The sequence below is a fragment of the Aythya ferina genome (assembly GCF_964211825.1).
Source record: "Aythya ferina genome assembly, chromosome: 24".
Classification (NCBI taxonomy): Eukaryota; Metazoa; Chordata; class Aves; order Anseriformes; family Anatidae; genus Aythya; species Aythya ferina.
The window spans coordinates 616,310-642,834 of record NC_140322.1 but is presented as its reverse complement, the minus strand read 5'-3'; the positions used below and the strand labels follow the sequence as shown (position 1 = coordinate 642,834).

General features: G+C 65.4%; 3 protein-coding genes across 9 annotated transcripts; 1 reads left to right on the top strand and 2 right to left on the bottom strand.

Moving 5' to 3' along the window:
- Positions 1–330: 330 nt before the first annotated feature.
- NT5C1A (5'-nucleotidase, cytosolic IA) lies at positions 331–11,405 on the bottom strand. Its single transcript, XM_084496902.1, has 6 exons — positions 11,237–11,405; positions 5,256–5,423; positions 4,359–4,488; positions 4,028–4,150; positions 3,397–3,581; positions 331–3,121 (listed from the first exon to the last, which is right to left on the bottom strand). The coding sequence occupies exons 1-6, from the start codon at positions 11,339–11,341 to the stop codon at positions 2,756–2,758; spliced, it is 1,077 nt and encodes a 358-aa protein (XP_084353028.1). The 5' UTR covers positions 11,342–11,405; the 3' UTR covers positions 331–2,755.
- A 1,135-nt stretch (positions 11,406–12,540) lies between these two features.
- On the bottom strand, positions 12,541–16,189 carry HPCAL4 (hippocalcin like 4). The gene is made up of 4 exons (XM_084497031.1): positions 16,120–16,189; positions 14,231–14,400; positions 13,893–14,108; positions 12,541–13,673 (listed from the first exon to the last, which is right to left on the bottom strand). Exons 2-4 carry the CDS (start codon positions 14,390–14,392, stop codon positions 13,476–13,478), a joined length of 576 nt encoding a protein of 191 aa, XP_084353157.1. The 5' UTR covers positions 14,393–14,400; positions 16,120–16,189; the 3' UTR covers positions 12,541–13,475.
- A 1,299-nt stretch (positions 16,190–17,488) lies between these two features.
- On the top strand, positions 17,489–24,785 carry LOC311423252 (CYFIP-related Rac1 interactor A-like). Of its 7 annotated transcripts, XM_084497025.1 has the most exons (13): positions 17,491–17,559; positions 20,118–20,196; positions 20,644–20,724; positions 21,869–21,948; positions 22,298–22,419; positions 22,487–22,592; positions 22,769–22,905; positions 23,095–23,172; positions 23,288–23,404; positions 23,574–23,653; positions 23,742–23,868; positions 24,055–24,125; positions 24,219–24,783. In XM_084497025.1, the coding sequence occupies exons 4-13, from the start codon at positions 21,876–21,878 to the stop codon at positions 24,280–24,282; spliced, it is 975 nt and encodes a 324-aa protein (XP_084353151.1). In that variant the 5' UTR covers positions 17,491–17,559; positions 20,118–20,196; positions 20,644–20,724; positions 21,869–21,875; the 3' UTR covers positions 24,283–24,783. The 7 variants fall into 7 exon arrangements, with proteins under 7 accessions (XP_084353155.1, XP_084353151.1, XP_084353153.1 ...); XM_084497029.1 differs by lacking the exon at positions 21,869–21,948 and having other exon boundaries at positions 17,489–17,559; positions 24,219–24,784; XM_084497027.1 differs by lacking the exon at positions 20,644–20,724 and having other exon boundaries at positions 24,219–24,784.
- The last annotated feature ends 1,740 nt before the right edge of the window (positions 24,786–26,525 follow it).

Below are 26,525 nucleotides of genomic sequence, written 5' to 3'. Positions count from 1 at the left end.
TTGACAAAAGTCTTCTGCCAAATTGTATTTTTATCCAGGACTCCATCACCAGTCCTGGTTTCAATAAAAGCCCGTTCACGGAGCAGAGGGAGGTTTCACAGCACATCTCTCTGCCTTGGTATCCCACCACTCCCAGCAGTCTCCAGCTCCCAGGTAGCTGCTTTTGTTACATTTTCTGAAATCCCTTAAGTCCCCAAAGGCCCTTTTTCCTCTAATCACCCCCATCCCTTCACCATAAAGCCTGGGAGGTCCCAAGCAGGGACCCCAGACTCTTGCTGCCTGCACCAGGGAGCCAAAATACCCATTGTGAGAACGGCAATAAAGTCGGGCTGGGACCAACAGAGTTTATTACAGAAAAACACCCAAAGGGGTTTCATTATCGTAGCAGTTCGTTTACAAGAAGAAACACTGGAGAACAATGAGGTGAAACTCGCAGCAGTGACATGCAGCAGGGAAGTCCATTTGGTGGCCAGCGCGGAACAAAAGGCACGGCCGCACGGGCGGTCAGACACACAGCCAGCCCCGGCAGACGGCACTGGTGGGCACACGAGGACAGGACACAAGCAGCAAACCCATGCCCGCCGGTCAGTGGTGGAGGAGAAAAAACACATCGGAAGCCACACGGGTGAAAGCAAACGGAGCAGCCATCGCGGGAAGGGAAAATCCTAAAATCCTCCCAGTGCAGGAGGGATGCAGGAGGTGCAAAGGGGGCTCGTCTCACCTGGGGAGCGTTTCCCGAGCCCCGTGTCCCCCGAGCTGCTGTGGCAGCAGGCAGACCCTAAGCAGAGTCCCTAACACAGCTGCCCACACTGTGCTGCTGCCCTCGGGCTCGTGCCCAGCTCCCTGCACATCCCAAGGCCATCCCATCCCATCCCATCCCATCCCATCCCATCCCATCCCACCAGCACCCTGCCTTGCCTCCCAAGGGCTCACTGGTGATGCCGTTCCCCTCGCAACGTCACCTCCCGGTCTGGCAGGAGCCTCTGCGAGCTGAGCTTGGCCAGGCTTCCAAAATGGGATCTTCAGGAAACACCTTGGAAATGTTTACTGGGAGGCCAGGCTGTTATCCCCCACCTCTGCCAAAAAGGGCTGCGAGATACCGTTCAGATCCCAGTATCTGGGGTTCACATTAAAAAAACAAAAAAAAAAACAGGACCTTTTTATAGACCTGTACATTAACAGATGTGTTACTGCAATACTCATTTCTTTCAAGCCTTCTTTTTGTTTGGATCTCAGACCTTCCTCCGAGGCGTTTGTCACCCAGGTGTGACAAATAACAGTCTGTCAAGGTGAAGGAGTCGGGGAGTGGAAAAGTGCAATTTGTTTTTCACTGCTAGAGCAGGATTTAGTGCAATGAGAAAACAGTCTGCAGGGCCAATGAGGGTATCGTTAGCTTGTTGGGGTATTTGTCAGAAGCACAATAACCACCACTCCAGCCTCACTGCTGGGAAAGGCTGAGCTTTTAGCTGAAGCAAAGTCAAGCCAGGGGCAGACACATACCTGGGGAAACTTCAGCCCACAGAAGTGGCATTTGCAAAGTTGGAAGCAACTGAAAATACCATCTGATACCCATGGGCACTCTTTGTGCCCATCCATGGCATGCTCTGCCTTGAAGAATTAAAAATAATAATAATAATAAAGCAAAACACAGCAGTGGTATTCTTTACATTTTCATCCTGAGTGTGTCCTTCGGGACATGGCTTTGTGCAGTAATGTCAGTGTGGTTTTCACAGGGATTTTGGAGCAGCACTCCAATTGGTTTCTCTTCCTGATTTTTAATCAGAGATTTGGTTCTTTCTCACAGCATCACGAGCAGAGGTGTCTATTTTAGGAAACACTAGAGGTTTTAAGAAGCTGAGGAGAAAAAGATTGCCAATTCCTACGGGCTCAGCTTAGAGAGGGGAAAAAATCCTTTAATTAAACCCCCAAGGCTGAAATTCTCTGCAGATTTATCTAAATGGACTTCAAATGATGTCCCTAATATGTTGGGGCCTGCTTTTACCTTAACTCAAGCCCTAGGCTTGTGTCTGCAGACCCTGGAAGGCACACGCAAGAGCTGGGCTTTGGATGTCTTACTGAGATGGTTTTTTTAGTGCCAACTCATCCAGCCCTGGAACCCACATTTAAAAACCTGGGCCCATGGCACGCTGGCCCAAAGCTCCAAGCAGATAAGTGTTTTGTTTTGTTTTTAATATGTGTTTTTTTCTATTTTTCTGAATTCCAGTGTATGAAAGAAAAGCTGTGCAGCTGACAAAACCTTGGTGGGAGGACAAAGCCGTGAGAGGTTTTCTCCTTGGGGAGCAGGTGCCGGATCTCCCTTGGGTTTCCCAGCAAGGGAACAAAGTTAGGGGTTCACTTTAGTGCAAAGGGACGGCATTTTGCTTCAAAGCTGCACAAAAGGTGTTTTGTTTTTTTTTTTTTTTGTGTTCCTAACTTTCCAGTTCAACAGCTCACTCTGAACATTTGCTCTTTAAATCAAAACTTTTGGAAATCACCCGGGGTTTGAAGAAGGGTCAATAAGGTGAAACCTGCCCGGCCTGAGCAGCGCGCAAAAACCAAGACCCGTCCTCGAGAGAAGCAAGTGCGGACGAAGGGGGAAGCGCCTCGCGGGAGGCAGCACGAGGGAAGGGGACAACGTCACGACACCGCAAAAACACCGAGGCTGAAGGAGGCTGCGGCAGCCTCCTCCTCCTCCTCCTCCTCCGCCTGCACCGGGCTCCTGCCGGGATCGGCCCAGCTCCGCGCGTGCTGTTCCCTACTTGCTGTTCTGGGGCTGCTTCTCCTGTGCCGGCCGCTTGTGCTTCTGGGCGACGCCGTAGGGGACGTGGGCAGCGACGGTGCCCATCTCCTTGGCTCCCTCCACGTGGAACATCTGGTCGTCGAAGAAGATGTGGGGCCGGATCTTCTTCAGCAGCGGCCCCTTGGGAGCCCCGGCCAGGAACAGCGCCTCGTCCGTCTCCAGGCCCCAGCTGCGCAGAGTCTTTAGGGCCCGGGCTCCCGAGCTGGCGGCGCTCCGGGCCGTCACCAGGTAGGTGCGAATGGGACACTCCATCCTCAGCCCCTTGGAGTAGAACTTCTTCTGCAGCTTCCCCAGGGCCTCCAGGAAGCCCTTCAGGGGTCCCTGCCGGAGCAAGGGGCAGCCGTCACTCCGAGACCGCCGTGCTGACCCCTGCTCCCGGCACCCAGTCCCACCGGGGCCGGGCGCGCTGGCCAAGCCCTTCTCCCCACAGCCCCCCAGAAGTGGCACCGAGGGGCAGCCGGAGCCATCCCACAGCCCCAGTCTGGCAGTGCCAGCCCCCCAGCCCCATCGCACTCCCCGTGGTGCAGCCGTCCCTGTGGGCTGCCTCTCCCCCGGAGCCTTTTCTGGCTGCACCGTGCCAGGACGCCCAGCGCTACCTGTGCCAGAGGCTTGTTCTCGTGAGCCTTTTCATGCTCAAAGAACATATCCAGGCCGTGAGCCTTCACGATCTGCTCCGACTCATCCGAGAAGAGCACGGCGTCACCATCGAACGCCACCCGCAGCTGGTTCTCCGACACCTCCAGGTCTTTGCTGGGGCTGAAGATGGTGGCTGCGGCAATCCCTGGGGACACGAAGCGCACAGTGAGAGGTGGCACCTACCCGAGGACCCAGCCACACCACTCGTTGTTGAGGAGCAGAGCAAAACACAGCAGGCTGCAAGCAAACACAGGGAGGAAATGCACGCACCAAACAGCGCCTGCAGCTCGGCCCTGAGACCTCTCACAGCGAAAACAAGAACTGAAATGACAGTGCTCACTTTGCATGCAAGAATTAAAGGGGGAAGACAGCGCCTTTGCACCAGAAGAGCTGTGGAGCCCAAGGAAAGCCTTATCCCCATGGAAACTGGAGGCTCTTTGGAGCATCAAGGACATCCCATCCTTGACGGGACGTGGTGCAAGCCACCCCACCTGCACATCGACACAGGGACACCGGAGTTATCGCTCCTGGCACCGACCCCTGTGGGCTCTGGGCATCCCCCCCAACCCCCAGGCTGGACCCCAGACTCACCCTCTTCAATGGCCCCACTCACTTTCTCGGCGTCGGAGGAGAGGTAGAGGTTGGTGTGGTAAGCCTTGAGGTAACAGATGGGGCTGTTCCCTCCCGTCATGCAGAACCTCTCGATGAACAGATCTGAGGGCAGGTGGACAGCGGGGTGAGCCCGCCTGCCCCCAAAAAGTGCCAGCTTCCAGTCAGAGCCCAGGAAGATTGGGAGGAGCGGGCTCAGCACGCGGTTTGGTGGAAGAGACAGGAGCAAGCATCTCCTTAACCCACTGCCCAGCCACAACACCCCCCCAAAAGCTGGCAGCATCTGCACGAGGATGCTTTGTGCTGAGCTCACCGTAGTGGTTGATGCTGTTGATCAGCCGCACCCCGACCTGCGCGTGGTTGTTGGTCATGAGGACGATGTCGAAGAGCTCCTCGCTGTCGGGGTAGAGCTCGCGCAGCTGCGTGTTCACCGCTTCCAGCGCCTGCAGCACCGGGGACAGGAGGGTCAGCGAGCCCCGGGCACGGCCCTGCCGCCCTCCTCACCGAGCACAACTCCTGGTCACCAAAACCAGGGACCTGCCCCAGCTGCGCCCTGAGCCACGAGCACACCAGCGAGTGGCTTCAGCTGGGAAAAAAGGGGCTGCACTGGGGAAAAAAGACACAGTCACCCTTCTACTGCCTGAAACAGGCTTCGAGTTTCTGATAGGAGCTGAGATTGCATCAGCTCAGAGTTACAGAGAAGGGCTTCTCAAGCAGTCAGGAAGGGAATAAGTCTCTCCCCACCAAGGGGATTTGCTTATTCATTGGGAAAAGGTGAGAGATGGCTCCAGTGAGGGCCAGCAGAAGAAACTGCACCAAATCCAGCAAAACTGGGGCAGAAATTGGAAAACATATTTGAAATTTGAAATGCCTCATTTTGACATGTCAAAATTAGAAACTGGCCAACTGTGCAGCAGGACTAAATTCAGCCAATTTTATTGTCAGAGAGCGAGATGAAAATTCCCTAAATGGAAGCTTTAGATATGATCCAAAGAGATGATTTCTTCAATTCTCGGGCTCGTTGGCCAATCTGGAACGCTCAGCATTCCCCCAGCCCTGGAAGCAGCACATCCTCGCCAGGTTTATCCTCACTGCTTGCTGTGTGGGTACGTCCCTCATTTCCCATCCCTTCTGCGTGTGCAGCGCCCCGCGGTGCCCCCTCGCCCCAAAACTCGTGGGTGGGGTTCAGCTTACGCAGGCGGGCGCTCACCTTGACGAAGGGGAAGGCAGCCCCGGGGAGGAAGGGCTCGTTCTCATGGTCCAGCTGGTATTTCACGTAGGCCTCCACCCCTTGCTCGTTGTAAATCTTCTGCTCCTCCTCCATGCGGAAAAGCGCCCGCGACGACACCGCAATGGTGATGGCATTCTCGGGCTTTGGCTGCGTGCAAAGGGTGAGACTGGGGGGCAGCCCACGCTGGCGGCCCCCCTGCTTGGAGGCAGCAGCCAGCCCCCACCAGGACAGCCCAGCCTCTTTGGGGTGGCTGCACTGACCAGGCAGCTGCCCCCGCATCCTCCCCTGCTCCAGGGGAGAAGCCCTGCATGCACCCTGACATGCTGTCCCCACACACCCGAGGCCCCTTTTCTGAGGCTTGCCCCGTGTTCAAGCCCTCCCATGGCCAACAGGCTCCTGGGACACGTCCAGACCCAAGGCACCGCCCCAGGAGAACCACTTGACCCCGTGCAGAAGGAATTTGTGTGGCTTTTTCCTTCCTGCCAGGAAAAACCACACACTGCGGCTCGGCCAGATCCACACTCCCGTGCTGCCGTCCAGATGTGACAAACAGCCCATGCCAGCTGAGCGCATAAACACACTCGATATAGTTATTGTGGGCGGAAACACGACAAACAGGTGGTGCGAGCAATGATTTATGAGTCATTATTATTAATGCTCGTGCACCTGATCCAACATCCACTGAAGTCAACAAGGGGCCGTCAGTGGGACTTGGCAGCCGGAGGGGGGCACCACAAAAGTCAGGCTCCTCTTGACCCCTGCCGGTCCTCCCTCTCCCCTTGGAGGGCGTTAATCCCCATCACCACCTGCAGTCTGAAAGCCAGGTCATTGCTGATGGCCAAGAAAAATCCCCTCTGCCAGCAGAGCGGATCCCAGGACGGAGGGCAGCAGAGGCAGCCCCGCTGCTGGGAGCGGCTCGGGGTGCTCGGGGACATCCCCGCAGGGAGCCCGTGAAATCCAGGCCGTCAGCACTGCGGAAACACCTCGCCCTCAGCTCCTCCGTGATTTCCAGGATCACGCAGCACATTGCCTGTGAGTAATCCCCCAGCGATGCCGCTTGCCCGGAGGCGGAGGGTGCCTTCTCCAGCCTGCTCCGCACACCCAGGTGCTCCAAAGTTCAGGCTCCCACCCTGCGGAGGGCTGGGCTTTGCGAGAACAGCAGCCTGGCGAGGACGAGCTGCCCCATCCGCACTGGGGACCTTCTCTCCCCGCAGGGCTGGGCCTGCCCCGGGGCTCGCTCTGCCCCACACTGGCTCTGCTGATCCTGCCCGGCATAGACGCACCCAGCAGTGACTCACAGCAGCCCCCGTGCCATTCCCAGCACTGCACCACCCCACAGGCAGCGCCCGGGGCCAGCCCTGCAGCGTGGCTGACGCCTCTCTGAAGCCGCATCAGTACCCAAAATCCCCAGCAAGCAGATTAAGCAGTGGGCGATTAGGACCAGATACAGATTAGCTCAGTCTGAGAACATCACTGTGACCAGAGGGACCCTTGTAGAGAAATAAAATCCCCTTTTGAGCCTGCTCTTTTGGGAAAGAGGCGTTTGTTGTTCTTTTTTTTTCCCAAACCAGACTTTTTTTTTTCCCCCCAGCTTTTAGGTTGGATATCAGGAGAAGTTTCAGTACCGAAAAGGTTTTGCAGCCATGGAGTAGCCGCCACCATCCCTGGAGGTCTTCAAGAAACAGGTGGATGCAGAACTCAGGAGCATGGTCTAGTGGTGGACTTGTTAGCGCTAGCTTAAAGGTTGGACTAGATGATCTTAGAGGTCTCTTCCAACCTGAATGATCTGTGATTCTCTGAACAACCCCCAGGACACGCAGGGTTATTCAAGCACACGTGGGAGTGGAGCAGCAGCAGCATCACCCCCAGGAGCGTCTCAACCCCACCGCACGCTCAGCTGCCTGGTGGGTGTTAGCTATTAACTGATTATGGGCCAAATCTCAGCACTCTGCCTCACTAATTAATAACTCCGGTGTCATGGCCCATTTATTACCTGAAAATATTAATATTAATAACCTCTAAAGGCTTTGGGGCATCCGGCCGTTAGCCTTCAGCAAGGAGCGCGGCCGCTCTGCGCGGTGTCTCCGGGTAAGGAGAGGTTTGCTCCCGGTGGCAGCGCAGCGCCTCCTGCCCTGCCAGCCCAGCACCGACAGCAGCTCAGCAGCACGCACAGCACCCAGGCGTGCTGGGGGGCTGGATGTGTGCGCAGGGCCCCCGGGTGCCCGGCCCGAAGCTGCACCACGCTGCACACACCTTGCAGCGGCGGTGCCAAGAGCGCAGGCACCTTGCGCAACGGCAGCGGGCTGCTCAAGGTCCCTTCCCTGCCATTTAAAGGCACAAGCCTCCAGGAGGTTAATTTAAGAGGTAATAAACACAGCAATAAAAATAACCGTGAGCTCGGGGCCTTCCTCTGCCCCGGTGTGGGCTGCCGGAGCCCCAGCTGCCTGCGGGAAGCCTTTGGGAATGGGACCTGCCAGATCCTGCTCGCGCCCGCCGAGGAGGCTTTGCCCCTTTGAGCACTTTCTGCAGGAAAAGCCTCGGCCAGGCACCAGCACAGCTCGCAGCCCCAGCAGCCCTGCTGTGCTCTGGGAAACGCTGACTGTTCGGGAACAAGGCAATTCTGCTCTGCAGGGAGGGGGGATGCATTCTGACATTGCTTTGAAATGGAGATTTCATTTGGAAGCGTTCCCTCCTCGAGGTTGTTTGGATGCTTCTCCATCCCCGCTGTTACTGCAGATGGTCATTACCACGCTCGAGAAGTGGCTTTTGGGAAGTCACGGCACTATGGGAACCACAGCACCTCAACTCCTCCACCAGAGCTCTGTGAACAACCCAACAGCCCCCATTTTGCCTGTGAAACTCCACAGTTCTGGGAGAAAATATCCTTCATTTTAACAGAAAGTGTGCGCATCCCACAGCCCTTGCTGGGCTACGTTTAGTCCCACGAGGCTCATGGAAGCCTGCACAGGGCCCCATCCCAGCACAGCCTCCAGCTCCAGCAGGTTTGGGCACCCCAAGTGCCCTCGGAGCAGCACCCAAGGTCGTCCAAGGCTGGTTGCAGCCCAGTGCCCCACAAAACCCCCAGGAAGCGGCCGTGGGGCTCTGCTCAGCCGAATCCAGCTGAAGCTGTGCCTGGGGATTCAGGGTCAGCTCCTTTCCCCTCTTCCCTTCCCATGGGAAGCCACATCCAGCCCTGTCCTGAAGCTCCCCCAGGAGATGATTGAGGTGTTTAACAGAGGTGTGAGCAGGATGCAGGGGGGGGAAGGTCCCATCATAACCCCGGGTGCATCTCTGGGCTCAGCCCAGACAGGAGGGACCCATGCCGACAGCCCAGCCCTTGGCACAGCCTCAAGGTCCAAACCCCATCCCATAAGTGACCTCCCAACACGCTCCAGCTCCTCAAAGCACCAAACCCAGCCCAAACGCTTCAGTTTAGATGTAAAGGTGTGTCCTGCAGTGAGCAGAAACGCCACGTTTTCCTCCGCAGCCCCAACAGCTGGCAGGCCTTTAAATCGCCCTCCTAATCGCACGTAAATCCTGAGAGGCCCCCCAGGGATTAGAGGCAGACGTTTGGAAATCCCACACGTTCCCAGGCCACGCAGCAGAGCTGTGCCCTCCCACCCCAGGTGCCCCCCGTGCCCCCAACACCAGCAGCTCCCACTGGCACCCCCCGAGGCCAGGCAGACCCAGCCTGCAGCCCGGTGCAGCAGGTAATTCTGCACCGCCTGGGGCTGATCCTGGTCCTGCGGGACACACCTCTACCCAGAACCCTGGAGCGATGCTGCTGGCTCCTGGCTGGCTCCTGCAGAAGACCTTGTGGCGAAATTCAAAGCTTGGAGGTGAATTTTGGTGTGAAACTTGAACACAAAAGGGAAGCTGGGGTCAAGCACAGGTCTCCTTGCAAGCTAAAGCGTCCCAAAAGTCACTGCTCCCAACACCTACGGAGAGCCCAGCCCAGAAGGCACCCCATTGGGCTGGATGGGTCCCCATGGGTGCAGGGGACCGGTGGGGCAGGGGGCGAGGGGCACCCGGAGAAGGGGAGCAGCAAAGCACAGCTCCCACCAGCCCGGCCTCTCCTCCCCACACGGTGTCACTGGAGATGCTGGGGGACATTTTCCACATTGCTGAAGGGTGACAAGGCTCACTGCTGACCTCCCCCAGCTGGCAGGAGCGAGGCTGGAGCAGGCGTGGGAGCCAGGGCGTGGGAAGAGCAGAGACCCCTGCAAAGCAGGGAGCCCCCCGGGCTCTGGGGATGCTGTGTTAGCCCATTCCCCAGCCAGGAACGTGCTCCCAAAAATGTGCCCCAAATCACCCTGCCTCCTGCCAGCCCACCTGCAGGAGGCAGCAGGGCAGGAGGACAGACAGACGCAGCAGCACCCGCAAGGGCACAGGCGGACAGCAGCAAACCTCATTTCCCACAGGCACAAGGAAGCCCTGGGAGCTGCGAGCCCCCTGCTCAGGATCAGATTAAAGTTCAGGGCAATGGCTGGGATGTTTCTGAGTTTTCAGAACACATTATTTATAATGCAGAAAAGTGCTCAGCAGCCATCCATCACGGGGCACGACAGCTGCCTGGCAGGGCTGTGCAGCCCAGCTGTGTGCGAGGGCAGCCGAGCTGCCCGGCCACGGGCACGGGGACGCAGCCTGTCCTGGGGAAGGGTGCGGGCATCGGCCCCAGCCCCGTACGGATGGGGGGCACAGCCCGACCTCGGGGCCTGAGAGCCTGGATCCTGGCTCTGCCCCTGGTTTGCCACGCAAGCAAACCACGCCATGCCCCGTGCCTCAGTTTCCCCACACACACGGCAGAGACGGGCACGGTGGGCACCGAGCGTGCTGCCAGGAGAGGCTGAGGAGGAGCTCAGGCAAACACCTACAGGAGGCTGAGAGCGTGGGGTGGCAGAAAACCAGCTGCATCCCCCCCCATGCCAGCCTGCCCCTGTCCCACGGGCAGGGCGAGGTGACAGCACGGACCAGGGGTCCCCCGCGGGGAAGCAGGGGGTGCCCCCACTTGGGGGCTGCAGAGCGGCCTCCTGGCCAGCTCCCCTCGCTAGGGGTCCCCCCCCAGGAGCCTCACCATGACAGGCCCTGCGTGCCCCAGGTCCCGTGGCAGCGGCCCCAGCAGTGCCCCCGCTCCGGTGCCCGCAGCTCGCAGGCAGCGGGGCCAGGGCCAGCCGGCGGCCGCCTCGCCAGGCTGCCAGCACAGCGCTGCCACGGCTATTCTGAGACACAGCACAGCTTCCAGAGCTCCCATTTTTAAACGCAGCAGGGCTCAGCTCTGGTTAGATAACGCAGGCTTTGCTCTAATCTCCCAGAGTGGGGGAGCCCACTTGGGGTGGCACCAGCGCCCCCAGGCAGGGATTCGTGCTCCGGGCTGTCCCCCTGCTGTGCCACGGCCACCTCCTGACCCTGGCCACCAGCTGGGTGCAGGGGACAGGCAGATCGCAGGCACCGAGCAGCTCCACAAGGACATCTCAGCCCTGGGGGGACACAGGGACAGTCCGGGGACGTGCAGGAACCCGGGGGATCGGGGGCTCTGGAGAGACCTCAGGCAGCCAGGGGCAACGCAGGGATGCCACGAAGGAGCGGGGGGCACCTGGAGACACCCAGGGCTTCCCCCGGGACCCTTAAGGAAACGGCCCCCTGGGGGGGGACCAAAGGAAAGCTGGAGAGACACAGGTGGAGCCCAGGGCACCGGGAGGAGACAGGGCACCCGAGGACCGCAGGGGACCTGGAGGAAGGGGGGGTGCTCAGAGGGGGACCTGGAGGAGATGGGGCACTCGGAGGGGGACCTGGAGGGGAGAGGGGGCCGGGAGGAGACGGGGCATGCAGGGGGAGCACAGCACCCGGGGGGAGCACCGCACCTGGGGGGTATCGGACAGCCACCCCCCTCCCCGGGATGGGGGTTCCCTCCCCGGACTGGGGGCTCCCTCGGCGGCGGGGGCGCATCCCGGGGCTCTCACCGATTTGGGTTTCTTCTTGGGGGCGAGGTTGTCGTAGAAAGCCTTGGCGTCCTCCCAGGGCCGCCCCGCCGCGCCCGGTGCCCCGGCGGTGCCCGGCGGCTCCATGGCGCGGCGGCTCCGTGCGCACCGGGCGCTGCCGGCGGGGCGCTTTATAGGGCGGCCCGCGGAGCTCCGGGCTCCAACCCACCGGGTTAACCTCTTCGGCACCGGGCCCGCTACCGCCGCCGCCCCGCACCCCCCCGGTCCCCGGTAACGGCCGGGCGGGGGCGCCCCGCAGCCGCCCCGGGGCACCGGCAGCCCCCGGGCAAGCAGGGACGGGGCCGGGGGGGGCGCGGAGGGGCGAGAGGCGGCACCGGGGGAGCGCACCGGGGGGTGCTGCCGGTGCCGGCGATCCGCTGGGCTCAGCGCTCGGCCGGGGGCTCAGAGCCCAGCCCTCGGGGCCGCCCGTCGGGGAGCGCAGCCTCGCCCCGTGCCCGTGGCACGCTCCATGTCCCCAGGGCCCTCGCGGGTCTCCCCAGCAAATACCGGAGCTTCCTCGGGGGTGACACCGAGGGAAGCAGGAGCTTCACAGCCCGGGATCGCGGCGGCTATTCTGGGAGCCCCCTCTGGAGCTCCAGCTCCTGCCCTTTCGCACGGCAGCCCTGGCACAGGCCCAGGCTCCTGGACCCGTCCTCCCCCAGCGTGCAGCCCTGCACACACACACACACACCAGATAAAGCCCAGGTGCCCGGAGCTGCCCCCCAGCACCCTCCCTCTGCCTGCTCAGGACACGGGGGATGTGGGTACCACACGGGGTGGAAGGAGCCATGTGGCTGCGGGCACAGCAGGAGCCAAACCCAGCCCCTTAACCACAGAGAGACATTTACAGTTGGTGCGAGCTCCTCAGCAACCGGCCCCATCTCTGCAGGTTGCTGATGGAGAATAAAGGCCAGAGGAGAGAAGTGTGCTGGGAGGATGGGGGTGGAAGAGATGAGCAGCAACAGCAGGTCCCAGGGACTGACAGCACCAGGATGGGCCCAGGGCACTGCCACCAGCTCCCCCAGCAATGCCCCTGAATAAAGGGGCAGCCAGGGTGCAGCTCCTGGGGGACAGGGGAGACCCAGCTCAGGGCCAGGGCTGCCTGTTCCTACCCATGTCCTGCAGGATAATGTCATTCCCTTCCCCCAAGCTGCCTGCACAGCTGAGGGGTGACCTTTCCATCCATCTTCATGGCTCTCCAGGCAGACCCCCTCCCCTGCTCTCCAAGGGCCTCTCCATGTCCTGGATGGCGCGGGCTCCCAGTAACCATTCAGGGGTACACCACACACGGGGCACATTTTATTTTTTCCATTAAAAAAATAGATACCAAGTCCACAGCCTCCTAACGGACATTACAGACATCAACACCACAACGTGCAGACTAAACACCCTGACAACATCCCTGCCCTGGGCAGGAGGGACGGAGGCAGCAGGCTGGAACAGCAGGCACCGCTTCACTTCTCAGAAAGGCCAGAAACTCCACAGGCACCCCAAACACCACCAGGGCAGTTTTGGAGGTCCCCCACTGGCCCCACCAGCTCCCACAGGCGATGGGATGGAAGGTGGCTTCTGGGATCAGACACTGGCCATGTCCAAAGGTGGATCTGGACACTTCTGCTCTTTCTGAAGTCCCCTCACCAGCCCTGGCCATTCCCAGCAGCAGAAGCAGAGGCAGCAAAGCTAAATCTGGACAAAGAAATGGGGGCTGCAGCTCCCTGGGGCCAGCCCCGAGCCCCCAGGCAGCCCCACGGGGAGCTGCCAGCAAAGGAGAGAGCAGGGACAGGACCCGGAGCCTTCAGCCTCCCTGGAGGCACCACGAGCGGTGGGGTCAGCGCACAGAGCTGCTCTCAGGTGGGATCAGGAATGGGGCCAGGCAGAGCAGTGGGGACAGCAGGCAGCGAGCAGCAGGGGCATGGGGACGACTGGCCCAGGGAGCTGGGACCTCGCTGTCAGCCTCGGGGAGTCCAGCTCCAGGCCGGGAGAGGTCTGCTTGGAGAGGTCTGCTCTGGGGGCACCCCAAGCCAGCAGTGCCCAGGGCAGGCTCTGCCCATCGAGGGAGAGACGCAGCCACCGAGGTGGCCAGGAGTGGAGGCAGAAGGGTGGCAGCAGGGACAGCGTGGGTCACAGCCAGGGCCAAGCGGGCACAGCAGAAAGTGGGGATGGAAACTGTCACGGGGAGCTGGGGTGGCCGCAGCCCGTCCAGCCGGGAGCCCTCGGGGCCCTACTTCTGCATGTCGCACTGCAGGAGGAGGACGATGGAGGGGTCGCTCTTCGCTGCCTCCTTGAACTCCTCCAGGGAGATCTGGTCGTCCTTGTCCTTGTCCATCTTGGTGAAGATCTTGTCAACGCGCTGCTGGGGCGTCAGCCCGTCTTGGTTCATGCGCATCATGATCACAGTCCCCACCATCTTGTAAATGGCCTGCAGAGAGGAGCATCGCACCGGGGGGGAGCGTTGGGTGGGCACAAGGTGCCAGGACAAGGCAGGGGCAGGACGGCTGCTGCTCTGTGCCCTGCACAGCTACACCCATGGGCGTTTCAGACAAGGTTTTGGACAGGAAAACCCATTCTTTGGTGGGCCCAATACCCGTGAAAAGCCTGGAACAACGCAAGCTACCCCCACTTATTTGAGCCCCAGTACCTCAATGATCTCCAGCATCTCCAGGCGTGTGATCATCCCGTCCCCGTCCAGGTCGTACATCTCAAAGGCCCAGTTGAGTTTCTGCTCAAAGGTCCCCCTGGAGGTGACAGACAGGGCACAGATGAACTCCCGGAAATCGATGGTCCCGTCGCCGTTCTTGTCAAAGGTGCGGAAAGCGTGCTGGGCAAACTTGGAGGCATCTCCGTAGGGAAAGAACTGCGGGGAGGAGAGGAGAGAGAGATCGAAACGGGGAGGGGAGCTGGGCACAGAGGCTGCCCCAGCAGGGTCAGGGTGCTCCAGCCCCGCAGGCAGCGCGCAGGCCCCCAGCCCAAGCCCACCTTGATGTAGAGCTGCTGGAACTCCTCCAGGTTGAGGATGCCGGTGGGGCAGTCCTTCAGGAAGCCCTTGTACCACTGCTTCAGCTCCTGCTCGCTGAACTCCGTGCTCCTCACCAGGTCATCCAGCATCTCCGGGGCCAGTTTGCTGCTGTGCTTGCCCATGGCTGCGCCTGGCGGGGGAAACGCGGGGCTCCTGCGTGCCGGCACGGGGCCGGCCGTGATCCTGGGCCCTGCACTGCCCCATCTGTCTGCTCTCTGCCCAATTTCACACCAGTGACCGCAGCACCAGGGCTGGGCTCAGCACCGATGCTCAGCCATGGTCCTTGCTGCAGGAGCTGCCCAGCAGCAGCCCCCAGCACGGCCACGGCATCACCTCCAGTCCCCCTTCAGGCTGCAGGAAGATGCTCAGAGAGCAATGAACACCCAGAATAGCTCCTCATGTGCTCCACCAGGCCACAACGGCCAGGCACCCCCTCTAAGGATGGGACAACGACAACACGAGACTCTGCACACCAGGAGAGGGGCATAAAGTGGGGACATGTCCCTGCTGTGGCATTAAAACAAGGAAAAACCTCACCAGCACCATCCAGCCTGCAGCACCCCGCTGGCGCCTGACCCTCGGTGAGGGGCAGCTCCACAGCCTCGCCCCCCGTCCCTGGGGCTGCCCGCGGTGCAGCAGGGCGCTGCCGAGCCCATGGGTGCGTGGGCAGCAGGCGGAGCGGCTCCGAAACGCGCCGTGCCCGCTCCCACGCAGCCTTGGCTGCCGGCGCCGCTCAGCCCGAGCAGCAGATGGTTTGCTGAGCGCTCCCGGAGCTCCTCTCGCCATAAAGTTGAGGAGAAGTTCACCTGGAGCCCGACCAAGCCCCGTTGTTGCCCTTTGCACAGCGGATTTCCTGGCCACGTGGGCTCGCGGGACCTGGGGGTGCCCTGGGATGGGCAGAAGCCCCCCCCCCCAGCACGATGCAGGCTCCTCGCCTTCCCCGCCAGCCCTGCTCCCAGCAGCTGAGGCTGTTTCCTGCCCAGCATCCCACCAGCATCTGTCACCGCCCGCGGCAGCGCTGAACCCACCAGCCCTCGGCAGCCAGAGCCCAGGAAGCGTCCGGACGCCCACGGAGCTCAGCGCTAACCCAGAGCCCCCTGGCACGGCTGCGGAGCTGCGCCAGCCTCCTGGCACCGCAGCCCAGCCCCAGGGACCCATTAACCCCTAGGATGTGCCATGCTCACGGCCCCCCCGGTGCCCTCTCAGCCACACAAGAGCTGCGGGAGGCTCCTTTTCCCAGGAGGGAGCAGCGAGGAGAACCTTTGCCAGCAGCACCGCACCTCAGGAGCTCCTCATCCTGCAAGTGAAGCCCCCAAAGGGGCCAGGGCACAAAGGCTCCTGTGGGACAGACCCCGAGCACCCATCCCGCACAGGACCCCGCACACACCGTGCCAGCCTGGGAGGCAGCAGCTGGGGCCAGAAGGGCCCTGGCACCCCTGACCCGACCGAACCCCCTCCTCTCACCGTACCGGTACCATCCTGGCCACTGGTTTCAGAAGAGGAGCCCTAAGGGGGTCGCTAAGGATGCCCCCCAGGCCGGCACCCTGGCAGCGCAGGGCACCCAGGGGGCTGTGCCCCCCAGCCGCACCCCGAGGAGCGAGCAGGGCTCGGAGCCCTGGGGGTGGACGGGGCGGCCGGGCTGGGGCAGGGGCACACAGGGGGGTGCTTGGCCCCCCCCCGGGGGAGGCTCCGACCCCGACACCCTCCGGAGCCGGGTCCGGGGGCAGCGCTGCTCCCCGCCGCCTGCCCGACACCGGGGCCAGACGGCGGAGGGGGGAAGCGGCTCCCGGCCCCGACGGCAGCCCCGTCCCGCCCCGGGGGGGCGGCTCCCGGCCCCCACGGCCCTTACCTGGCGGGCGGCGGCGCCGGGCAGGAGCGGAGCCGGTGCCGGTACCGGAGGGGCCGCGCTGCAGCCCCCGGCCCTGCCCCGCGCCGCTCCCGCCCCTCTTGTAGCCGCGGGTCGCCCGCCCCCCCCCCACGGCATCGCCCACGCATTGGCTGGGAGAGCTGTCAATCAGCGGGGGGGGCGGGGGGGTGGGTTACTGGGGGGGGCGTACTGGGATGCTGGGAGGAGAAACTGGCACTGGGGTGCTGGGGGGGGCGGGTCTGGGCCGCCGGGGGTGCTGGCCGCAGGCAGGGCTGGGACTGGGACCCCCCCGCGGCCAGATGCAGCTCCCCTGGTGTGCCCGGGGCCGGATCCCCACCGGGAGGGGGGGGGGGCAGGATTTGGCCCCTCGGCACGGGCCGGGAGGGGCGGGGAGTGGGGGGCACCCAGGGGACGCCCCGGGGACGGGGGCTGCGGCACCCGATGGGGCCAACACTGAACAGCCCGGGGGGGCCGCTCCCGCTCCCCGCTGCCGCAGCGACCCCCCCAGACCCCGGGTGTCCCCCCCCCTCCACTGCCCGGTGCCTCCCGGGCCCCTCAAGCCCCCCCCAGCCCGGCCCCGGCGGCGGATGCGAAGGGCTGCAGCTTCCCCCAGCGGCTGCGGGCGGCACCGGCACGGCCCGGGGGGGGGGGGCCGAGCCCTCGGGGGGGGGCCGTGCCCTCGGGGGATGTGTCTGTGAGCCATGGGGTGCGCGGCCCCACAGAATCCCCCCCCCCTTTTCCCGGTGCCCGGGGCTGTTCCAGCGCACCTCAGCCGCAGCCGCATCGGGCCCCGCGGGCAGGGCTGGGTGCCCCCCCCCCCAAAAAAAAAAAGCTGCACCCCTGGGGGCGCTGGGGCTGGGGGCAGGGGCACCGGGGGGCCTCTCGCTGAGCCCCCCCCGATGCCCAGCACTGGCCTGGGAAGGGGAGGTTTGAGGTGTCAGGGTGGGCAGACCCCGCGCTGGGGGTCCCCGGCCGGGCAGCTGAGCCCCCCCCCCGGCCCCACCGCCCCCCAGCCCCCTCCTGGCCCCGCTGCGGGGGTCGCGGCGCTGGGGCGGCCCCGACCCGGGGCGGTGCCGCTGCCCCCCGGGAAGGGACCGGGTGGGGGGGGGGGGAGCGATGCACGGGCAGCAGCAGCGAACGTGGGGGCTCCCCGTTCCCCCCTCCCCAAATTCACAGCCCCCCCCCGCGGCCCGGGCAGGCCCCAGCGGTGGTGCTGCCGGCACGCAGCGGGTTAAGCGTCCCCGGCTCCTCGCACTCGAGACGTCACCGTCCCCGGTGGCGTGGGGGGGCCGGGGGCCATGGGGGGCTTTGTGGTGCAGCCGGCGCAGGGCTCGCACGCAGGCGGCGGGCGGCCCCCCCCCGGCACGGCGCTGCGGGAGCACCGCAGGCACCGCACGGCCGCCGCCCGCCCGCGCCGCCACGGTGAGCACGGGGGGGGGGTCGGGGGGGAAGCGGGGCCGGGGGGGGGGCGGAGGGGGGCGGCCGGGAGCAGCCCCCCCCCAGCATCACCCCCCCACCACCACCACCATTGGGCTGCCGCGGGAGCCCTGCGGGAAAACGGCCGCAGCGAGGCCCCCGCACCGCTGGGGGGGGAGGGGGGGGTCGGTCCAGAGGGGTCCTCAAAGCGGGGGGGGGGCTCGGCCCCACTCTGGGGGCTCGCCGGGGGTCCCCCCGCCGTGGGGCGCCCCGGGGTGAAGCCGCCGGGAACGGCTGCGGATGCGGCGGGGCTGGGCGGGGGGCGAAGGGGGGGTGGGAGGGGGGGGGCTCGGCGGTGGCACCCGGCTGGGGAAGGGGGGGGGCGAGGGGAAGCGACCCCCGGCACGGCCCCGAACCCAGCCCGCGGGTGGGGACGGCCCCGGTGGCCGGATCCGGAGCATCGCTGCCCCCCGGTGATGGGCAGGGCGCGGGGGGGGTTTTGGGGGGGGGGCAGGATCAGGCCCTGCCTGGGGCCACCCGGTCAAAGCGGGACGCCCCCCCCCGGGGCAGGGGGCTCCTGGGGTGCGGGGAAGGGCCGGGAGGGAACCTGGGGCCACCCCGGGTGTGGCCGGGGGCTCCCCGCTGCCCCCAGCCCTGCCCCGCTCTCCATCAGCGCCCCTCGGGGCAGCCCCCCGTGGGGAGGGGTCCGTCCTGGTGGGTTTGGGGTGTGTGTTCCCCTCGGGGCAGCCCCCCAGGAGGGGTCCATCCCGGTGGGTTTGGGGCACGCGGTGCCCTCGGGGCAGCCTCGTGGCGAGGGGCAGCCGGCACGGGGGGGGCACCGCGGGGTGTGGGCAGGGGGTGAGGGCACAGCAAAAACCCAGCGCTGAGCCCCAAACCTCTCGGGGGACATGGGGAGAGCCCACGGGGGCCCAGCCCCGGCGCTGCCACACGTCCCCAACCCCCGGCACGGGGCTGAGGGGCTGCGGCCGTCCCCGTCCCCCCCAGCACCCAGCCCCACGCCAGGCCTCGCGCCCGGTGTCCCCATGGCAGGGGCCGTGGGGGACCCGTCCGTGCCCCTCCCCGGGCACCGTGAGGATGCGGCGGTGACAAACCCCGGCCCTCGGCCGCTCTCGGCCTGTCAAGGACAAGCTGGGTGCGGGCAGAGGATGCCGATCACAGAATTTATGCAAATGCCTGAGCAGCGCCAGTGCGAGCCTCCCGCCTGCCCTGGGGGCTGCAGACCCCCCCCAGCCCCACCCTACAGGGCCCAGCACCCCCCCAAAAAACACCCGGAGGGACAAACCCCGGGGTCAGTGCCCTGGGGGGCTTTGTGGGCACGGGCAGCGGCTGCCGGGGGGGAAACTGAGGCAGGGGGGGGGCAGCGCTGCCCCCAGCGCCCCGCGCAGACCCCTGCCGGCAGCGGGCAGGAGGTGAGGCCACGGAAAGCTCTCGGCAAGGCCTCAGGTTGCGCTGGAGCACGAGGTCCCAGCAGGCAGAAATTCATTTTCTCCAGAGGAAAATGGGCTTTCTGTCCGTCAGGGCCTGGCATGGATGCTCTACCCCCCTGCTGAGCGCCTACCAGGCCCAGGAGGAGGAGGAGGAGGAGGAGGAGGAGGAGGAGGAGGAAGGCAGAGCCATCAGTGTTGCTGCTGAGGGGCTGCGGTGGGGCTGAGCAGGGGGTGCTGGGCTGGGGGGCCGCAGCCCCATCCCGGGCATGAGGCAGCCACATCCACCCCTCTGCTGTGGTCTCCTCCAGCTCCCCCCTCCCCGGCCGCATTAATTAGACCCAAGCGATTAATTACAACCTGCCGAATCCCAGTGCTGCTTCCCAGAGCCCGCTGACAGCAGGGATCAGAACCCAACCCAAACCCTCCCGCAGCCCCCGTGCCGAGAGCTGGACCCCCAGCGCCAGCCCCCCCTTAGGGCCTGGTACGGCTGCTTTTGCACAGCTGGAGGCTGGGATTGGGGGGAGCCCCGCACCCTGCACGAGGGCTGAGCCACCCCAGGTACCCGCATGGTGCTGGAACCGGGGGGCTCAGGGGATGGGGGCGGCATCCCGGCACCCGCAGGATTTGGGGTGCAGCTCAGCAGCAGCATAAAGCGCCCCTCGTGCAACGCATGGAAAAGAGCAAACCCAACCAGCAGCACGGGGAAAGTCATCGCTGACATCTCTCGGCTCCCCCAAGATGGGCGATGGCCCGGCCCCAGGGGTGTCTGCCCCGCACCCCAGGGTGTCCCCAAACTGTCCCCGAGCCGTGGGGTCACCGCGAGGGGCGTGGGGGGCTGGGGATGCTCGGCCCGTGCCTGGCGAGCCTGGAGATGTGGTGGAGCACACCGCACCTCTAGGAAGCGCTGGACGGCTTCCAAAACCACCGGCTGCTGGCAATGAACAAATAACGGAGGCAAATGAGGTGACGGCTGGCGGAGCGGCGTGCGGGGCCGCCGGGAAGGGCCACGCGCCTCCACCGCCAACCGCCCCCGTGGCTGCCAGCCGGCGTCCCACGGCACCTCCCCGCCTGGTGGGGGCTGCTGGGGGGGTCCTGACCTCGTGCCTCCCCCCGCAGGTCCCTGCCGGCCCATGAAGTGATCCAGGCGCGTGGCACAGCCCCTGCTCCTGCCGTAGCCACCGCACCGGGCACCAAGGTAAGGACCCGGGGCCACAGCCACGGGGGTGGGCGGGAGGTGCCAATGTGGGTGCCAGGCCCCCAGCCCAGGTCTGTGGGGCAGAAATCCCATCCCATCATGCAGGGACATGGGGTCACCCGCGGAGTCCCCTGGTCCCGGCGGGCTGGGGGCCGGGCGCCTCGGCGGGGGCGGCGCGGCCAGCGGCACCCACAGGAAGCGCGACGCTCGCGAGCCCGCGCCCCGCTTCCCTCCCCGCCTCGAGAAATAGAAAGCAGAGCGGTGCCGGGACGGCGGCCCCGTTTCCGCAGCCTCGCAGCCAGGAGGGTGCAGCGGGGGCCGGGGGGGGCGCGGGGCCCGGCAGGGTGGGTGCAGGTAGGTGCCGTTGGCGGCGGGGGGCTCGGGGGGTCCGGGGTGTCCAGCGGCCGGTGCCGGTGCTGTTCCACTCTGTTTGTTTCTCTCGCTCAGGTCTGCTGGCCATGGGCAACCTGATAAAGGTATTGGGCAAAGATTTAGAAAACTGTCCTCATTTTTTCCTGGATTTTGAAAGTAAGTCCCGTGAGCAGGGCGGGCGTGGGGAGGGGACCAGGGCCACCGTGGTGGCTGCTCCCCAGAAGATGGGAACGGGCGCAGTGTCCCTGAGCAGCCCTGCGTCCCCACTCGCTCCCCATGGGTCCTGCGTGGGGACACGTCCCCAGCAAGTGGCAGGGGTGCAGGGGACATCCCAGCAGCAGGACCTGGCTCAAGCGGCCCTATTGCCTGTTGCCATTTCAGCTGGTGGTACCAGGTGGCCATATGGCACGTCCCCACCACCTCCACGGCGGGGACAGTGCGGGGCTGGGGACAGGAGGGGGGCAGGTCGGATCTGTGCTGCCCACCAGGCCGGGGGGTGTTGGTGGCAGCCTGCACCCATGGGAAGGGGCTCGGGGACCCCAACCCAAGGTGGCCCAGGGCTAACTGGGCCAGGGGAGTGTGGCCTGGGGTTGCTGCAGGCTGTGGGGGGGTGTTATGGGGGTGCCTGGCTCGGTGCAGCTCTGTGGCCCCCCTTCCTGCCTCTCCCCCTCCTTCCTCCAGGGCTACAGCTCAGAGCAAGAGCGAGGGGTGTAAAAATAGTGCAGCAGCAACCACCAGCCCCGGCCCGGCGGGGAGAGGGTGTGTGCAGCTCGCTGCGTCCCCAGCACCGGCACATCCCAAAATAGCCACGGGGACCGGGGGGCTGGGGCCCTGCAGCCACCCCAGACCTGAGGCACGGGACCTGCCCGGCTCCCGGCGGGTCCTTTGGGTGCGTGCAGCCCGCGACCACCCCCAGCCCTCTCCAGCCCCCCCAACCCCAGGGGGACGGGGCTGTGGGTGCTCCCCAGTTTTTGGGGCCAGCTCCGCAGCCAGAGGGGAGCCACCCGCAGCCACGACCGTGGGACTCGGCACCGCATCGCCCTCCTCGCCGGAGCCCGGCGGCTCTGTCCTCCCTTCGCTCCTTCCTCTCCATCACCCCATCCGCAGCGCCCATCTCCATCGGGGGGAAGAGGCTGCCGCCGGGGCCGGGAGCTCCGCGGGGTCACCGGGAGCGCCTCGAGCCCCCGGTGCTCGCGGGGAGGACGGGGCTCTCGCCGCCGCCGCCGCCCGCAGCCCAGCACCTCTTCCCCGAGCCCCACCTCACCACCATGCTTTTTTCCTCTTGTTTCTTCTCTTGCAGGTTTCACATGGGGAACCTTCTTAAAGTGTTGACTTATAACGAGCTTGACCAAGGCCCTAATTTTTTCCTTGACTTTGAAAGTGAGATGGGATTTTTATTTTCCTTTTCGTTTTACTTACTCTGAGTTCCACATCCACGCCATTTTGAGTTCCCGTCCCCGTCGCCCATCGCATCGCGCCCATCCCAGACGTCCTCCCCCTCCCCACTGTCCCAGGGGCTCCCCGGGGAGGGGGCTGCAGCCGCCGGGGCGGACCCAGGGCCGGCAGCTATCGCTCTGCCCCTCTCCCCCTGCAGCCCTGGGGGCTCGGCCCGGGGCTGGGGGCCGCCGGGGGGGCCCTGGGCACCCGGTGTGCAGGCTGGCAGGGCTCCGGCTGCCCGGGCCCCGCTCAGAGCCCTCCGGGTTTCTCTCCCCGGGGCGCTGCCCTGCAGATGCGCAGCCGACGGAGGCCGAGACGGCGGTGTGGAACCAGGTGAACGCCGTGCTGGAGGAGGCGCAGGGCGTCCTGGCCGAGCTGCAGTCCTACACGGGCGCCGGGCAGGAGATCCGAGAGGTGGGTGCTGCCCCCCTGCCCGCCGCCCGCCCCGCGGCTCGGGGTGACCCCCCCCGCCCTCCCGCAGGCCATCCAGAACCCCGGGGACCTGCGGCTGCAGGAGAGGGCCTGGAGCGCCGTGTGCCCCCTGGTCGCCAAGCTGAAGCGCTTCTACGAGTTCTCCCTGCGGCTCGGTGAGGGCTCTGAGCCCCCGTTCCCCCCCCCCTGCACCCCCTCCTGCATCCTGTGCCCCCCCCCACAACGCAGGACCAGAGCAACTCCGGGGGTCCCCGTCCAGGAGGTGCCCTGCCCTGTGCCTCAGTTTCCCCATCTGGAGCTGGGGCGGTGACCGGTGGTGCTTTGTCTGCAGAGAACGCCCTGCGCAGCCTGCTGGAGGCCCTCACCAGCCCCCCGTACGCCCCCACGCAGCACCTGGAGCGGGAGCAGGCCCTGGCCAAGCAGTTTGCTGAGATCCTGCACTTCACCCTCAGCTTCGACGAGCTCAAGGTACCCCCGTGCCCCCTGTGCCGGTCCCCCGGTGTCCCCACGCCCACCCCCGCGGCACTGCAGCTGATTTTTTGCACGGTGCCAAGATCCAAGGGCTGGGGGGTGGCCACTGCTGCCCCCAGACCACGGGGCTCAGCCCGGGGATGCCAAGACAGCCCCAGCCCCTAACGTGGACCCCCCCCCCCCCAGATGACCAACCCCGCCATCCAGAACGACTTCAGCTACTACAGAAGGACCATCAGCCGAAATCGCATCAACAACCTGCAGGTGAGAGGCCGGTGCCCCCCCCCCCATCCCCCGGGAGTTGCCTTCCCCAAGCAGGGCTGGGGGTGTCTGGGCTGGGGGCAGCGGGTGCAGCCCCATCTCCCCCCGTCCCCTGCAGCTGGATGCGGAGAGCGAGGTGAACAACGAGATGGCCAACAGGATGTCCCTCTTCTACGCCGAGGCCACCCCCATGCTCAAAACCCTCAGCAACGCCACCACCAAGTTCGTCTCGGAGGTGAGCAGGGCTGGGGGGGCCACAGGGGGGGCAGAAGGCTCAAAGCAGCGGGGCCGAGCCCCCCTCTCCTGCTCCAGCTCCATGCGGGGACCAGGCTGGGCTGGGGGGCCGGGCTGTGCCCCCCCGGGAGCTGTGAGGGTGACAGCCCCGGGGTCCTGCCTGGTTTCAGAACAAAACCCTCCCGATCGAGGACACGACCGACTGCCTGAGCACCATGGCCTGCGTCTGCAGGGTGATGCTGGAGACCCCGTGAGTACCCCGGGGGCGTTTCGGTTTCGGTGCTGGGGTCCCCGTGTGCCCCCCTCCCCGGGCTCATCCAACCCCTCCCGTGGTGCAGGGAGTACCGCAGCCGCTTCACCAACACCGAGACCCTCCTCTTCTGCATGCGGGTGATGGTCGGCGTCATCATCCTCTACGACCACGTCCACCCCGTGGGGGCCTTCGCCAAGACCTCCAAAATCGATGTGAGTGGCGTGGGGATCCCAGGGGGTGCCACAGCCACCCCGCTCCTCCTAACGCAGCCGTGATGCCTGCGGGGTCCCTCCTGATGGAGGCCCCCTGGGGACATCCCCGGGCTGCTCGAGGGGAATTTGTCTCCCCTGGGGGGGCCGGGGGCACCTCCCCTCACTGCCTCTCTTGCTCGGTGCCAGATGAAGGGGTGCATCAAGGTCCTGAAGGAGCAGCCCTCCACCAGCACCGAGGGGCTCCTGAACGCACTGAGGTGAGTGGGGGGCTGGGGGACACGGGGACACGGCTCCGGGGGCTGCGGGGGGAGCGGTTTGGGCCCCCCAAGGTGACCGTCTCCAACCCCCAGGTACACCACCCGGCACCTCAACGACGACACCACGTCCAAGCAGGTCCGGGCCCTGCTGCAGTGAGCGCGGTGCCCGCAGCCACCAGCACACGTCACCGAGTTATCTACGCCCATGACCATAGTGCTCGTCTGTACAGGGGGAGAAGGGACAGAATAAACACACAGAAACGTAAAATTAAATCCAAACGGCCCGAGGACACCCCTACGGCCTCCCCCCCCCCCCCTTCCTGGCCCCCTCCCATATCAGCAGCCGCTTCTGGGCACAGGCTGCGGGTAGCACCGCGGGGACACAGCGCCCGGGGAGCCCGGGCTGGGGGTGCTGGGGCCGGGCAGGATGCGGCCCGGGGGGGGGGCACAGCGATGGGGCTGGGGCTCGTTTTGGGGAGGGGGCTCGGGGCCGGAGTCGCCCCCATCCGTCCCCCCCCATCGTGGGGCGCGGGCATTGCTGCGGCTCGGCCCCACGCGGGCGATGTCCCGAGGAATTCAGTCGCCACTCACCTCTTCTTTTGTACATTTCTTTTATTTTTCTCTCTTTTTTTTTTTTGGGTGTGAAATAAAATGGCATTTAACCCGTTCGTGGCCGGAGCGGGGCCGTCTCTGGTGCGTCCTGTCCCGGGCAGGTCCCGTCCCCATCCCCGTCCCCATCCCCGTCCCCCCCCCGTCTCTGCCGGTGCCCCGGGGCCGCCGGGGGGGGGCTGCTCCCCAGGGTCCCCCCCCCCCGCTGCCGGGGCTGTCCCCGGGCCAGCAGCCGCTGCCAGCAGGTGGCCCTGTGACACCGCACACAGACACACGGTGCCCCCCCCCCCCCTCCTCGGACCGGCCCCACCGCGGGGGGGCCCCGGCGGCTTCAGGGCGGGGGATCGGGGGGGATCCCCCCGCGGCCCCCCCCGTGGCACCGGCACCCCCCGCAGGCCGGCCACCGCCTCGGGGGCTGCTGCAGGAACCCCCCTGGGTGTCCCCCCCCCCCGGGACCCCCTCCGAGCCCTGCGGATGACAGCGTAGGACCCCCCCGCCCCCCCGCTGTTGCACAACCTCGGCCAACGGCGCTTTTATTTTTAGGCTCTTGCGACACGGCCCCCCCCAGCCTGTTCCCCCCCCCCCAGCCCCGACCCCGCGCCCCCCCCCCCGGTCCCTGCAGGGCAGTGGGGACAGGATCGGGCCCCGCTGCCACCGGGGGCAGCAGGACGGGAGCAGCGAGGGGGGGCGGTGAGGGGGCCAAGGAGCCGTGGGGGTGTCAGCCCCCCCCCCGGGCTGAGCCGGGCACGGTGCAGCACAGAGCACCCAGGGGTGAAGGAGAGCCAGGGGTGCTCTCCGTGCCATGGCACCTCCGGGACCCGGTCACCCCCACGCCTGGCACCGAGCTCTGCTGGTGTCTGGGGACCCCCAAAAAACCCCAAACCCCATCACCCAGGTGCCAGCGCCCCCAGGGCCCAGCTCTGCCCCCCCACAAGCCCTCATGCCCAGCGCTGGGCCCGGCCAGGCAGAGGCTGCAGGGGGGAGCCCCGCCACGCCACGCCAGGCCCGCAGGTTTCCTAATCCCGCTGTAATTAATGACCTTATCTTTGGCCAAAGCCATTTAGATTAAGTGGCTGGTGTGATGGGCTGGGCGGCTCCGGCTGCACAGATGGAGGAGCTGCGTTTGTCTGGGGATTAGCGGCAGGCAGATGGAGCGGGGCCGGTCCCCGGTTCCCCAGCCCCAAAGCAGGGGCCTGGCGGCAGCCCGAAACCCAAAACCACACCGACCTCCTCAGCAGGGCCCAGAGCCCAGCAGCCGGCACGGAGCTGGAGGCAGCCCCTGCACGGAGCTCGGGCACAGGCCCCGAGCTGAGTCCTCCCCACGGCGGGCAGCGGCCTCGGCCCTGGAGAGCAAAATCGTTGCAGACGCTGGCCCTGGCTCTGCAGGATCACCAACCTGTGCTCAGCTGCTGCTGCACAGACCCAGCGACACCACCGTGGTGCCTGGCTCTGCACAATGCTGGCAGAGAACAGCAAACTCAAAGTCCCCTCTGGTCTGAGCTGCCAACACACACGTATCAAGTGGCCCCAGGCAGCTGCCCCATTACAGAAATAATCCAGCGCTGGGGAACACGAGCCTGAGGCCAAACCTAATCCCCAGAGAGAGCACGGCAGCAGCTCTGCCCGCAGCCCCTCCCAGGAGGGACCATCGTGATTGCCCTTGCCAGAAGAATTCCACACGTCCTGGAAAGGGCCCTCGTGGCTTTCACCAGAGCGGCCCCTTGGGGAGCGAGGTGGTGCCGAGGGCGCTCGCGTCCTCCAGGAACAGCGCCGAGACAGCCCCGCGGCACG